The sequence below is a fragment of the Hirundo rustica genome, chromosome 17, assembly GCF_015227805.2.
Source record: "Hirundo rustica isolate bHirRus1 chromosome 17, bHirRus1.pri.v3, whole genome shotgun sequence".
NCBI classification, from domain to species: Eukaryota; Metazoa; Chordata; class Aves; order Passeriformes; family Hirundinidae; genus Hirundo; species Hirundo rustica.
The window spans coordinates 7267746-7283430 of record NC_053466.1 but is presented as its reverse complement, the minus strand read 5'-3'; the positions used below and the strand labels follow the sequence as shown (position 1 = coordinate 7283430).

Here is a 15685-nt window from a genome sequence, read left to right as displayed (position 1 = left end):
TTGGAAAATGATACTATTCAATGCCGCACCTCCATCAACATTTCTTCCACAAGCTTTCCATTACTGGTACAGAGTCACAGCAGGGATATCACTAATGCATTTACTGCTTTTTCTTCTTGCCAGATCTACGGTTTCATACTCTCACATTAGTATTATCCTCTAGAAAAATGCTTCAGGAACAAAGTGCAGAGGAAGGACAGCCTTACTGAGGTCAGTGCCTGAATTCAGAATGTTAATAAAGTATTTTCCGAAGCAAGAATTACAGAGAACTAAAGAGCTTTTGGCAAAAGTCACTTTAAGTGGCTCCCTTCCCCTTCACAATTTCATGGCCCTGAGGCAAGCCAGCACTTTAGGTTTCAGATCCAGATCAAAGCTATATGTGATACTGCATGAACGTATATTTTAACTGTTCCAGACTTCAAGATCCTTCTCAGTTTCATAAACTCTTTACTTACTTCCAAGGCCATTGCAGACTGCAGATACTCAGCACAAACTTCAACAGCCTTCATTCATCCCTCATGAGCGGGAAGGGGAACACCCAAGGGAGAACTCAAAAAGGTGACCCACAACCTCCACACTCATGGCCACATTTCTGGTTTTCAGCATTCGGTTCCTCTGCTAGTGGTCTCAAGTACAATGCTGGTTTTGTGGCCCAGAACTTCAGGAAGCGTGACTATTCCCAGCAAAAGCATGATTAGAAGTTATTCTTCATTCTTTTTAATTACTATTTCACAGCTGTCTTCATTTAAACTCGACAGGCCTTCAGCTAATGTGGCAGAAGTCCATTCTAGTATCTCTCCTATCTTTATCTGTATGGATTGTGTAGACTTATAACCCATCCCAAAGTCTTTTATTATTTGGTTTAAGTTTTACTTAATTGTGATCATTACAGCTAAAGCATTACTTTCTAGAGGCCCTATAACTGCACGATAAATTTATCTGACAACTCATGGCTTAAAAATCACCTTTTATTAAGCAAAGCACTCTCGAGTAAACTGCTGTGCTACCAGATTGAACAGTTATTCTGTAAAAAGTTCTCAAAATTAATCCAAAACCATTACTCCAACAGAAAAGATAAAATAGCATATCTCTCTGATTCTCAGCTGTGACAGACAGCATGAAAATTAAAACCATGACATTTTTTTGTTTTGATATGGAAGAAGAATTTACAAGCTAACTGAAATGCATGACCTAAAGTGATTAACTACAACCTTCCACTCTCACTCAAGCTTTTCCACCTATCAACACAGGAAACCCAGAAGACAGCTGTACCACACGTCCAAAGACATTAAACACACCTTTTTTTTTTATTGTTAGCATCCTACTCCTTACCCCCAGCTTTTTCCTCTATGTATTAAAAAACCCCAGACAAAACCAAAATCCCTTGCAGCTGCTAACTAGATCTACCTATCTAAAACTCAACAATCCATAGCACGTAATCTGACAGGTACAGTAGCTGTGGGTCAGGCAATGTGAACAGCACCACAGACAAATCCAATCCCTTCCTAAGAAGCCCACAGGCAGCACGACACACAGACAAGCACCCAAACCAACCAGCATTTGGCCACCTCCAGCAGGCAGGACTGTGATTCCAGGCGATCCTACAGACAAAGAAATGCTCACTGGAGGGCCCAGCTAAAGGGCTACTTTCCCCTCAAGGGAATCAGCATCCTATTTGCATCATGAAATGATTCAGCCTTCTGTTACTGAGATGGGTGAGTGGAATGCACTGTATTAAACCAAGCCAGAGAAACTCTAACAATTCCTGTGCGATGAGCCTAAACAAATTCAGAGATGTATTATCAGTGATGGACTATTGTTGCACTTGCTTATTCTACAGTACTCTGTTTTAAATTATAAAGGCAGAGGAGAAAAAAAAAAAAAAGAGGGTTAAGAAAAAAAGACACAACCTCATCCTAGTTGGAGAAGCAGCTCTACCCTGCCACCACCTGAATTTATCGGGTTTCCTGAGGCTTACAAGGTAGGAGAAGGTTACCCAGGCAAAGCACCTATGAATTACAGGAGTCTACACGATCTCTATTTATTTAAATCTAGTCTGCAACAGCTTTGCCCTGGAATCTTCAATGACACTTGAAAGTAAAGAACAATATTTGAAATATTTTTGCACCAAGTTGTAAGTCCATTATAATCACTAAGACAACAGCCAAGAACTTTATGTTTAAGATAACATTTTAGAGTGAAAAATCACCGTTATTTCTCTGGTATGCTCAGCAAGAAAATCGAAGAGAAAGCCTGGGAACACAGTATGGGAAAAGCAAACATTAAACAAAAGCACAATAGCAAAGCTTTCTCTTTTAAAAGCACTATTTCTAGCTGTTCATGTCAAAGAGCTCCCTAGATTTATTGAGCAGGATGAGAAGGTCAAAGAACACAATGGCTTGCTTTTTTGGGTGTTTCACCAGTTAACACAACAGAGACAAAAGCAGATTCTCTCTCGAATGCTCCGCCAGAAAGACCAGCTCAGCTTTTGCTCTTAGTTCTCAGCTAAAAATGAGAACGCAAGTAAACAACCCCTTCCAGCGCTGACAGCTTTCTCCACGCCACCAGGACCCCCGCACACGCGGCCGCAGAGCCCCAGGGGAAGGACACAAGTTTCGCACTAACCTGTTTGAGTTCCGCAGGCATTTATGCGAGCTGCCGGTCCCGCTGTCCCCAGCACGGAACACCTCCGGCTGCCCGCAGCCCCTCCTCGGACCCAGCCTACTGCTCTGACAGCCTCGGGAGCCTCCTCCCCCGGCGAAGCTCGCTCCTTTCGTAGCCGGCCCGGCACCCTCGGCGCCCCAGAGCCCTTCCGCAGCCTCCCCACGGACTGAGCCCATCCAGGGAAGAGCCCCGCTCCGCCGGGAGGACCGGCACCGCGCTCTCACATGGCCGTGCCGCCGCTGCCCCGGCGCCGGGAGGCTCCGTGTGGGGGGCGGCACTGACGGGCAGCCGCAGCCGGAGCGGGGCCACGCCCGGCGCGCCGGGGGAGCGGGGAGAGGGGCAGGGCCGGGGGAGAGCTGCGGAGAGCAGCCTCGGCTGTGCCCCAACAGCCTCGGCTGTGCCGCCTCAGCCCCGTGCCCGAGCAGCCTCAGCCGTGCCCCGCTCCCCCGCGCGGTCCCTCCGGCTGCCGGTGTCCGCACCGAGCGGCTGCGCGCCCGGAGCCCCGGGGGTTCCCCCGCTCCCCGGCCCGCCCCTCGGATCTCTCCTGATGGATTACAGAGACAAAGAGGGAAACCGCCTGTTCCCAGCGGCTCTCAGCGCGGTAACCTGCCGGCTCCGGCGGCACATAGCGCTTCCCACAGCGCCTGCCCGGAGAGCGCAGCTGCCTCCGCAATTACAGGGCGGTCTGCAAGAAAGCACAAGAAAGGAAACCTTCTCTCTCGCTTACTTTTTGCGCTTCACTTCGAGATTAATGGCATCCCTAATGCACCAACGCCAGAGAACGATGATCTTCCATCACCGTCTCCTCCCTTTTACATCTTACACAGGTGCGGTGAAGCTTAAGAGCTAAAAAGTGTAACCGGCCTAATTTTTTAAAGCCATTCACCTGCCCACAAACCTGTCCCACATTCATTACAAGATTGCCTGGATAAATTACTCATTACCAAAACGAACGCCAGGTGTGCTATGCTTTGCATCCACCACATTCTGCAACAAAAAATGGGACTTCACAGCACGGTTCAACACAGTTCTCACATCCATCTAATTCTAGTAAACTGGAAGTACCTAGTTTTTAACATTCGTTCTTCGAACAAGGCTGTGAACCTCTATGAAATACCTGGGAAGAAGGAGAGCCTTCCCATACTTCTTATTCTAGGATCTGATCCTTCTTTCTGCCTTTTCCACAAAATTGCAGGAAGCGATGTGTTAATATTTTAATACATCAAGTCTTGAAAGAAGATGTATGTTGGTAGGTGTAAACCAATCTTAAGTAAACCTGAAGCATTTCTCCTCCTGGAGCCACAACAGGGCAAGAGGAGATGCTCAGCCAGCCCTGAATCAGAGCCCTGCCCTTCCATGGAAGCTGTTGGCCAGATCTGGGAGGGATTGAGGCCCCCAGTGCTGAAAATCCAGCACTGCTTTCACACGGCAGCCAAGAGGCCATGGTGCTTCTCCCTTTTCCTACGAGGTTCCTGCAGCAAACCAAGCAATACGTAAATCTGACACTGTAACAGCTGGTGGCTGAACGATGGCAAATTAAGGACTGAAAGATACTGAAAGATCAAATTGGAGACTGTCCCTGGAAAACAGGCATGGTCAGAGCCGGGGAGACCAACTATAGACCAGGGAGAAAGGTACAACTGAATCGTCTCTAATGATCATAATAGGCACCTTTGTCCAAAAGGTTCTTTTCATCCCAGCTTCAGGCTCTCTGAAGTTTTAAAACAGCCTTCCAGTGTCACCATAACTAATAGTTTATTTGTATCAGTCTTACCAGAGGAACCTGAAATAGTGGCATCTCCTACACGGACATTTAAGAGTGGAAGAAATGTTTCAGACCTATTTAATCCCAATTTCAGCCTTCCTACTACTGCCAATGTCAGCACTCCAGATGTATACTACTTTGTACTTTAGGGGCAGAGAATAGGGCAGAACTACATTACCCAGCTCATCCTGTTTTGTTTAGAAATAAATGCTGTAAAGTTTGACAAGGGCAATGGTAGATGTTGCACAAGGTTTAGCTGAAGTGGTTTGCTTCACTGGAGGGAAAAGATGTATTCCATCTACAGGGGAATAATTTAGAGACAACTGTAGTGGCCATTAATAAAACACGCGAAGGCCAAATTGAAAGGAATGACGTTTGTATGAGTCTCCTGTACTTCTGTACAGTGCTCTCCCACCCCTTCTCCTTGTCCAACTTCTCCTCAGTTAACAAACTAAAATAGCTCCACTTTTGTTGAGGCCATGCTAGCACGGAACAGCACCATTCAATTTAGCCATGCACCTGGCTATGTGCCAGACCTTTATACACTGTCAAAGAAAAAAGGGTGTAAAGCCTATATCCACAGGGCACTGAAGGAGCTACTCTTGCATGCAAAGCGACGAAACTGAAAACCTTCCCGGATGGACCTGCCAGCTCTTACTCACATAAGAAGTCTCTCATGTTGTAAACCCACAGGTATTTGTGCAAGCCATGCAAGATTAGTGCTGCTGAATTTTGAAGTCCCACCTGCTGGAATCAGGTTGTTATTTAAAAACATGCTTTTCCTCTAAAATATAAAATAGATGCTTGTAGGCCTTCTGGTTGTAAAGTAAATTTTGAAAATGTTTTGACTCAAAGCTAAAAGATATATTTTTAAAGGGAAATTACATCTCAAGTCCCCTTAGCCTCTTGCAATATTTTACCAGCTCATGTAATTCTGAATGCTGAGATTTGGCAATGCGAAGTCAAAGAACTAATTACCTAAAAAAGAGTTATGGATTAGATCCCTAAGGTTATACTGAACTTCCAAATTCTGGCACCAAAGACTCTATCCATTAGTATCAGACTGCTGACTACATCACAACCTTCCCCTCTTTTTTCAAAATGAACCTTAAATTCTTAATCTGTCACATTTTTTTTTCCCAGCTGCAAAAGTAGGGTGAAAACCTTCTTTCTTCTTGCTGAGAAATTAAAAATTTATAAATAGGAAAGGATTTAATTCTTTGGAAGATGGAATAGTATAGTATCTCAGCCAAGCCCTCTCTTCTTATTTTCTCCCATTACCGTTAAAAAATTCCCCATCACTAGTGCTGCTCTACAGATTGATCTGCTCTCAGAGGCAGTAAAAAGGAAATGGTTTACAGCTCTGCCTGGGATCATAACATATGGCTTCACTGATATGTAACTTCCATAAACCCAACAGAGCAAGAAGGCACAAGATGAATCAAGAATCCCAGCTAACCATATAGGCAAAAGCAAAAAGGAAAAGCACCAGCATCACCCATGGCAATTCTCTGAATTAGAGAGCCTGTATTCATACAGGGGCTTCCATGCCAAGGGTATTTTATTGTCCTTCTGTGAATTTCATGCAGCAAATAAACAAGGTAAGTGGGAAAACTAAGGCCCAGCACACTGGGATGTGTCAGAGTGCCCTACAGTAGTGATTTTAATCCAGACAAACGGAAACAGAACATTCTGTCTCTGAGATACATTTTGAAATCCTTTCCTGTTAGCATTATCATCATTTTTAAATGTATTTGAAAAGTTGCAGGAGCCCTTTCAAAGCATCTGTACTTGCTCCAAAATGGTAGCGTGACTGCAGCAGGACACATCCACCCAGGTATTTCTAACGTTGCCATGAACATGGTTTTGACAATCTTCTTTCTCCCACACTTGCAAGGTTAGAAATGGAGACAAAGCCGGGCTGCCTTGATAGGGAGCTCTTGTACATAAATGGAGGATAATTTTAGGTGTCTTCTTTATTTAAGAAGCCAGTATTAAAAAGAGATCTAAAGGATCACAAGGCTGAAGAGCAATACAGCAAAGCAGGAACTTTCTATAGGTTGACACCTCTAGGCATTTCAGTAAATTCAGGGGATTTTAATTTGTATACCAACACAGCTTCCATCTTGCTGCATCTCATATCAGTCAACTCCATTTCATCGAAGTTGTCATATGACAGGATGAGAACAAGGACAGTCTGGTGACAGCACTGCTTACATCAGAAACAAAGGACAGAGGAAGGTACATGTCACTGCATATAGGTCGCAATTGAATGAATTCTTTCCTCCCAGCAACTTCATTTAGGTAAGAATCAACTACATTTTAAAGGGCTAAAAAACCTCCTGCTGTTTATGAAAAAAAAATAATTAAAATTACCATGACATTTTTAACAGAATGACAACAGCAAGGAAAACAGATCAAGTTAAGGTTGATACTGTGACTATAATTCCATGCTGCAGTTATTGGAAAGGAAAACAAAGACTCAAATGCAGGAAAGAAAGAGCAGTATTAACTATTTTTCATCTCTTAGTTTTTGTCTTGGTTTGTGGATTTTCCAGACGATTTGTGCTGTATTTCATGCTGCACATTACAAACTCTTGCTCAGAAGGTACCAGCTTAACACGTCACTCTCTCATTCAGAAAGCAAAAATGTGGTTTGCCACGATGTACCGGACTGATAACTGTCTGCACAATCTACCTGTTTTCATGGTAATTACTGTCCTCTTCAAACCCAAACCTGAAGCTGTTTTGCAGTCCCTTCTGAAGAGAGAATTAAGGTCTCTACGTAGGAAATTTATTCCAGAGCAGGTTTCTCATATTTTAAATAGTTACATATGAAAATAAGACTGCAAAAAGGAAAAAGAGCTAATCGAGATGGGTTAGAAACACAGACAGTATAGTTCTTTTCAATCTTTAAATACAATATTCTAAAAATGTCACTGTGCCAGCATTTTAGATTAAGTCCTTAAAATGAACTCTGATGGTATTCTACAGCACTTCCCAGTCACCACAACCATGGATAAAAAAATATTCTCTCCAGCTAGTAATTTAGTAGCTTAAAAAAGAAGCAGTTGTTGGGGTTTTGTTTGGTTAGTTTGTGTTTTGTTTAGGGTTTTTTGTAATATCTAAATAAAGAGTAAACCGTGACATTTCTTTATATCAAAGGCTTTAATTATAGTTGGCACACAGCCCGAGGCTGCCCATGGCCATCTTTGGCCATTCTGTTCTCAGTCACACTGATGACTTCAGTGAATCACTCCACATTTGTGACAAAGCAAGCAGGAACATAATTTGAACCGTTAACAAGACGGCCTAAACTAGCAAAAGACTCAGTAATTTATCAATGTCATCATAATCCAACATTCATTTTGGGGTCTTTCAGCATTAGCTCACACGAGCTTACGGACACTGCAGACACCTGAAAGGGAACCGCAGTCTTGAGTTTAAAAGAGAGGCTGAAGCCTGCGAGTCCAAAGCCCAAAGGGCTCAGGGAAGAGGAAATTGCCAGGCTGGCTGCTCGATGGTTTTAAAGTTCCTGCAAAAGCTTTCAGCAGCCACATGTGGCTGAGCGAGGGATGAGGCTCACAAAGGCTGGGCAACGCCTCGCAGGGATGAACCCTGCCTCACTGCACCCCTACGGAGCAAGGCGTGTATTAGGAACAAAATCTTCTCATTAAATTGGGAGATATAAGTACACAAGGATTTTGTGATGGTTTAAAATCTTTCTTCCTCAAAATCCCAACTAAACTAATACAATTGTATGATTGGGAATTAAAATGTAGGACAACTAAAAATCTTTAAAAGTCAGGACAATTAATCATGTTCTGCTGTCTGAACTGAGAAACAAGCAGCAGGACACGAAAAATAAATCACAACTTTAATGTAAGATGATTCATGTTAATTATCAAGAAGCAAATGTGGTAAATGGGACTAGAAAGTTGTTTTATAAAAAAATCCTGTTAAACCTGATACTGCTCTTTAATGTTTACATTTTAATGTTCCTGTTTTAATACTTTTTAAGTAATTACTTGCTGTTATACTTGCCGATGTTGTAACACTCAGAGACATCATGCAAAAAACCACCTAGATGCCTGTTTACATAAAGGGAACACACTACAGTCAGAATTTAATTTTAATGTGTTTCTCTGATATGTTGTCCTGGAAGAAAACATAGTTCTATTAGTAAAAAAGAAAATGACTATGGAACTGTGAGTTTGTAATTTAATTTAAATATTCTTAATTAAAACCTGGCACAGCTCCAGGCCAGAAAGGCTAAAAGCTGTGAAAAATCATTCTTTCACAAGTCTTGTCAAACAAAGTAAGAAAATCCTTGCTTTTCAGTTGCTTCAAAAACCTCATTCGATAAAAATTTACACTTAACAAAAGGAGTTGGAACTGCAAAAATATTTGAGATGCTTAGGGCAGACATGGCCATTGCTTTGCACTGTTACAATCCTTAGTGCAAAGCAGTTGCTGTCCTGCAGACAAACATTAGATGGCACTTTGGAATTCAGCAGTTCCCACAGAGCTGCACAGCACATACTTAACAGATGAAGTGTGAGACTGAATGTGAGGTACTTTTGATGACAGAGAGAAAAATTACATTTCTGCAAAAGTGTGCTTTTTGGAGCTGGAAGCATGTTTTCAAGCTGCACATGTAAAGCTATAAAACAGTATGCAATTAAGTTTTGAAAAAAAAAAAGAAACCAACAAAAAACAAACGAACCCAAATCATATAAAGAATAAAGTCTTTCTGCCTCCAGACAGAGGGTCCATTTCTCAGTTGCTGGGTTCCCTTTCTATTTTTATTGAACCATTTGGAATCTACTTTTTAAACTAGACTCACTGACAAAGTTTTGTACAAATACTTCTCAGATAACACATCAGATTTTGAGTGGATTCAGCTGTGTGCCAGCAGTTCTGAGCCCCAAATAACTCTCATAAGTGGGGTTTAAGTAGTTTGCTTATCAAATAAATCCCTTCTGGAAAGAATTGCACAGCTTCTGATTCAGCTTCTTAGTTGTTGCTGAAATTGATGCTATTATTCCCATTCACTTGTATCTGCGTTTTTACCATCTAAGGCCTTAAACGAAGACTGAAGAATAATCACAAAGGTGAGACTATTCAAGAAACAGAAGAACAAGGAAATGTAAATTCTTGCTGGAATACTACTTGAGTCCATTTTCAGAGCTCTCATATGATTTATACCATGATGCCTGTTGAACGAACCCTTTTTTTTCTTTTTTTTTGGGGGGGGCTTCTGCTATGGAATTCCTCGTGCAATACATGAAGTTGCTTGTAGGATTTCCTTTGGAATTTGGGTTGTTCCAGCAGAAAGGGAAACAGCAGGAGCTCCTCAGTGGTGCCACATGCCACGCTATCACTTTGTGAAGTCTCTATCTGACACCTGCAGTAATTCCAGGAGACCTCAGAAGGTCCTGGCTCTCACTAGGAGCTGATGCTTTCACAGAAATGGGACAATGTCCATAAAAAAGATGCTCAAAGCTCCAACCCCGCAGCCAAATGCAACTGTGATCATGTCCAACACAGGAGAAGCCAGGGACGGGGGCAGATGGGAACACATCTCCCTGAGAAGTAGCTGGCTAACGGCTCCTGCTGCAGTTCCTAACTGCTGGCATCCCTAGGTACTGCAAGGATCTCTCAGCTCACACTAAATTCTGACCTAAGAACTCATTCTCCCATGGGAATCATATTCCCAAATCTCCCTCCTCCTTCCTCGCAGAACCTTTGAACAGCTGTACATGCACAGAAGCTGAAACCTGACCCAGGTCACTCCTAGGAGCTCAGTAACTCTACTCACACTGAATTTGCAGGGTCAGGCTGAGGGCAGAGCGAGTGCCCCTGTAACTCCCAGGAAGCTGCAGGCCAAAGGAACACGAGCCAAATTACAGAGCCAGCAGAGCTGGGCAGGGGCACAGGGGGGCCTGACGTGACTGACACCAAACCATGTTGTACCCCACCAGCAGAATGTACATTTCTATGGGTTCCACTGGGTCTGCAAAGGAGTAAGATCATCCCTGCAAGTTCTTTCAACGTTTTGCTACCTATCAATACTGGCAGAAGGAGAACATCCATGAGTTAACTACCAGTGAGTTTTCTTCCTGGTATTTGGCAACATAGCAGGTAATACTAAGAAACACGAGGGAGCTGTCATCAACCGACAGCACTGTTGTCTGTACCTGACCTTACCTGTAAGGCAGAAAAAAAAAAAAAAGGGAATTTTCCATGCTGTCAGTCCCTTAATGTGAGCACAAATATGTTATATAACACAGGAAGCCAAGAAGCACTACAAACTCAAACTAATTACATAAAACTTTACACGCAAAGATGGAACTGCATTCTGTATGAGATGCAGAAGAGAGAAAAGGCAAGGTGAAGATTCAGTGAAGCTCCAAACCCATCTTTGCTTCTTCTCTGGATATATTTAAACATATACAATATTAAAGCACCCATTATATACAATATTAATGCACCCATGTTCTTACTATCAAAGCACTGGAAACAGTCTCTATATTCTAACAGTCTGGGCTACGTCAGTGTGGAGCAGAGAATCTTAAATAAAAGTAATGAAATACAGACAGAAGCACTATTGTTGCCCAGGCTGACTCAGAAAGGTTAACTTGATGGTATTTTCTTAGAAAAGCAATTTGAGCTAATCTTCTTGTACTTTTTTTTAAATTCTCACCATGTGTTCTGGTGTGCTTTAGAGTTCATCTTTTATTTGAAAATAACCCTCAATTCACTAAATGTCATTTTTGGCAGAAGTCACAGTTACCTGAGATTAACATAAAGACTGAAGAATCTTGGTACTTAATTATGGCTCAAAAATACCTGCCTAAAAAATAAAAAAAGTCAAATGTGTTTGTTTGTTTTCAAGCAGGTGTTATTTCTCTGGAACAGAAGCTGATATATAAATGATCCAAACCGTAACTATGACAATATTCTGTAGCTTTTTTTCCATAAACTAATTTTCCTTGAACGGCTACAATCATATTTGCAAAGTGAAGAAAAAAATTAATTTTATTAACTTGGTTGATTTTTTAATATAAGAACAACCCAACCCACCACTGTGAATATAAAAGAATCTCAATAACAGTAAAATGTAATTAATTTTTATTATTGGATGATTTTGTGAGCATGAAGACTTCTCAGATCAACCCATGTTACCTCTTACAGGCACATTAAGAGTCAAAATATCTGATAAGTAAAACCCTGCACCAGCATGTATGGGGCTGATTTCTGTTATTTGTACCATGTGAGATTTGGCAAGTCCCACAGCTTTCCTACCTGTAAGAAGGGGGATAACACCTTTATCTGACAGAAACCCCTCTCAAATCCCTATAGGGCACTACAGAATCTCTGAAGTCAAAGGACTGTTAAAGTGCTCTTGCTGGCAACAGGGGTTTATTGAATGCTGTGTTTTATTTTGGTTATGCAACATTAACAGGAATGGAAGCTGTCACCATGTACTGATGGGAAACAATCTCTGAATGCAAACCTTGTTCAGCTCCCCAGATGATCAGATTTGACAGAGCTTCTCTGAAACCCATGGAGCCATGCCAGTTTAAACCAAGTCAGGGCACAGCCTTGTGTTTAGTAAGTATCACATGTCCAATGTTTTAATAAAAGTGTGTATACATATTTTTACATATATATATATATACACACACACACACACACACACGAGAATATTCTTTATTATTAGTACGTTGTGTTCTGTGTCAGCCTGTCACAGCACATACCCCACACGGGCACATCTGTATCTCTTTCCTGCCCAACTTCCCTCTTTGAGGAGCAGCAGAAGGTTGGTTTGGAAAGAAGTTAAATAAAACCAGGTAGATTAAACTAAATACTTCATACCTGAAGAGCAGCAAGATTGCTAAGGCTTGTAAAAAACATTATCAAGCAGATACCTGAACACACAGAAGACACATAACAGGTGCTATTCACCAGTGACTTACTGGAGTGTGCCTGCCCTGGTAAACTGACCAAAAGGCAAAGACTGCCAAGACTCTCGTGGCCTGAAATACTTAATAACCAATGTATATGATTTACCTCCAAAGTCAGAGAAGCAAACACAAATACACATTAACAGACCACTCTTCTGTCTTTAGTACAACCAGAGTTTCACTTCCAAAACCCAACAGCGGTGACCAGCCATGTGGGTCCCACCCCTCAAGGCCAGAGACTGTCATCATTAAAACCTGCAGTTAGTTTTATGAGATTTTATTACCCTGATAAAAGATCTGTGATCAAAGTTTCATTAAATGTTACATTTTCCAGACTAATGCCAAAGTTTTCACTGTGTAACTAATGACCTTGTGTCCGGAGGGCTCTTAGTCTGAAAGAACTCTATTTGACCACTTCAAAATCTGCAGTAACACATGTATAAAGCTGCGTATCTTCCCAAAGTTCTCGAGGTGAAACACCCTAATTCATGTCACTGGCTGCACACTCAGCAACAAACTCTAATTGCAGCTACAGTAGGAGCCTGGGGAAGCTGCACAGAGCCGAAGTTAAATTTACCCATCGCTCAAGTGCCTTAAGCACAAAAAGCACTTTTTTTCTCCATCCACCAGGGCCTGTGTGGGTTCAAGATGACTGTCCCTAAGGCAGGAGGTGCTCACAGCCTCCTGCAGGAAGAGAGACGGGTACAAAGCTCTGCAGGGCCTGGGGGTTTGCAGGCACTGCCTTCTGCAGTGGGCTATGAGCACCTTGGCCACCACCTGAATAAAAGATTCTCACTAATATTCATGGGAGACATTTCAACAGCAGTTAGGACCTCTCATTGGGAGGACAGCATTTCCCAGAAACCCCTCCTCTAAGAAAGTTTCCTCTTAAAGAATAATCTCAGCTATTTCTAACTAATATCTGAACAAACCATTAATGATTTGTTTAGATTGTTTAAGTAATCAACCTCTCCCATTAGAACATGTTTAAAGCAGTATTCAGAAAAAAATATCCACACTTAATGCAAAATCAAGAGGACTATGCATGCACTTTCTGGCACTTACAGTACATCCCTGACCTCATTTGCAGATCTGGGATTTCTCTTTAAGGGCCAAAAGACACAATGGCATAGACACTCACAGAAAAAGTCAGCAAGTGCACCAGAGTTCACATGTTCCATTCCAGTACTTGAAATTCACACTGAACAGGCAGAACTCACCAGCAAGTGGCTAACTGGGCTGTCTAGGACAAGGAGTTATTGTTATGGAATGAGTTTAAAGCTGCTATTAAAAAAAAAAAATTAAAGTAAGAGTTCCAGAATTCATTAATTAGAATCAATATTTTCATAAGACCTTGATTTTGTCTTTTGAGGACTTCAGAAAATGGTTACAGTCCTGGCACATTGCCCACATATATAATACTTTTCCTTGACTAAAATCAAAAGGGAAAAAAAAGGCTTAATTTTTCTATTCTAAGATAGGAGGAAGTGTGGGATTGCACATTAAAAAAAAGTGCTGAGAGAGACTCTATTTACAAGGCCTTGACTATACACACTTCCCTAACAAATCCCTTTGGCAGATTTCACTTTGATAAACAAATGACATGGAAAACTGATGCCTGGTTGTGAAGATCATTAAAGATTATTTGTCACACTCATAAAATGGAGCTAACCCTCATTTCTTTTGTCCCAATTCTGCTCAGAATAACTGGATTATGTATAATCACCACACAAGTTCCAAATGGAAAAGCTGCTACTTGAGTTACTTTGCAATATTCCTTGTAACAAACAGTTGAGTGCAGCACTCAGCCAGCGCTGACTGCATCAGCCTCAGAGGAATTCACTGCAGGGTGTGAGCAATCCCCACGGACAGCAGAGCACACAGAGCCTTTTGCTTTGTGTGCTCTGCACAATGAAATGTGACACAGAACACTAGAGATGAAAAGATTATATATTCTGAGCAAGACTGAATGTACAGCTTTCATCCTTCAGTTAATAAACACTATTTAATTCTAGTAAGTCAGGGAGGAATTTGGCCCTTGGTGTATTTTATGAAAATTCACATAACGTACCTTATGCTGATTCTTAATTGTGCGTATTTATCCATTTAACTATTTTATTTCATACACAAGGTACTCTAAAAACCTCAGTGCTAACTATCAATGAATTAAAACTCCCCTCACCCAATGGCAGTGAGCTGAGCATACAGATATCCAGGCTGGGGTCACTTTAAGGGGCTGTTTCTCCATAAGAGTCACGTAGATCCCAGTAACTTAAAACTCTTATTAGGTTTTCTTGGAAGTGGTTAGACCTTAAGCCATTACACTGCAGAAAACTCATGCTTCATCAGTTTTGTGGATAAGGAATTTCATTCTGAAGCTATTCATCAGGCAGTTTGCACAAAATCATTCAGAAAAAAGTGAAGGTGAACTTGTCCTTTTCCTATAAAAAATACGTGAGCACATCTCCCCTCTCCCAGCCCAGCTGCCCATGAGAGGATAACCACCCACAGCTCCTACCAGACATGGTCAGACTCTCAGCCTAACCAGTGCAAGCTGGTCCTTTCCCATGGAATCCCAAATTCAAGCATCTACATGTACAAAAACATGGCAGCTGTTAGTAGAAAAGCAGTGCTAATATAATAGAAGGTAAAGTCTGCCTCAATACAGCTCAACGCAAGTATAATTGTAAACCAGTCTGGTATAACTGCAAAACAACTTTTAAAATCCCCACAGCCCAGAGTTTCCTTCTGAAATGAACAATGTTTTCTCAGGAAACAGACCTTCACGAATGGTACTATTGCTTCTGCATGACTTACCTTGTGTGTCAGAGGGGTTTGAGAGCTGAAGTAATTTAGAGACGAAAGTGGTTTGTCATTGCACATTTAAACAGTTAAAGAACGTCTATCGAGCAAAACAATATTTGGAAATCTAAAGCTACCCACAAAGCCAGTCTGCATCATTAAAATACTCTATCAATTCACTGCACATGAGAAACAAATTATGAAGTCCTCTCTACACAAACAATGAGGCTTTGCAGGAGGGAAATCCCTGCTTTTCATGCTGCTCCCTCTATTCAAAGTCCAGCTATTTCTAATGGAAATTTTGTTTGCTATGGAGATTATGATTCAGCCCTCTTTTACAATCACCAGCACATCACCAGACTTACAGCAAGTGCACAGATTAGAGGGGGGTGTGAAGATCCCTCCTAAGGGTTTTTACTCAAGCATGCACATACTTTTAAAAGTATCCCATGAGCCAAGAGCAAGAGCACCTTCCAAGGGGAGG

The 15685-nt window shown here is 41.8% G+C and overlaps 1 protein-coding gene across 9 annotated transcripts in view; it reads right to left on the bottom strand.

Moving 5' to 3' along the window:
* ARVCF (ARVCF delta catenin family member) overlaps nt 1-15685 on the bottom strand; it is a 246832-nt gene that overhangs the window by 134729 nt on the left and 96418 nt on the right. For 2 of the 9 annotated variants that reach the window (XM_040081326.2, XM_040081329.2), the window contains exon 1: nt 2626-2892. The exons of 5 other annotated variants lie outside the window; for them this stretch is intronic. In XM_040081326.2, coding sequence (XP_039937260.1) covers nt 2626-2646 — 21 coding nt within the window. In that variant the 5' untranslated portion in view covers nt 2647-2892. Of the gene's footprint in view, nt 1-2625; nt 2893-3391; nt 3503-15685 lie in introns of those variants that run through there. 2 more of the 9 variants (XM_040081331.1, XM_040081328.2) reach the window with 2 other exon arrangements.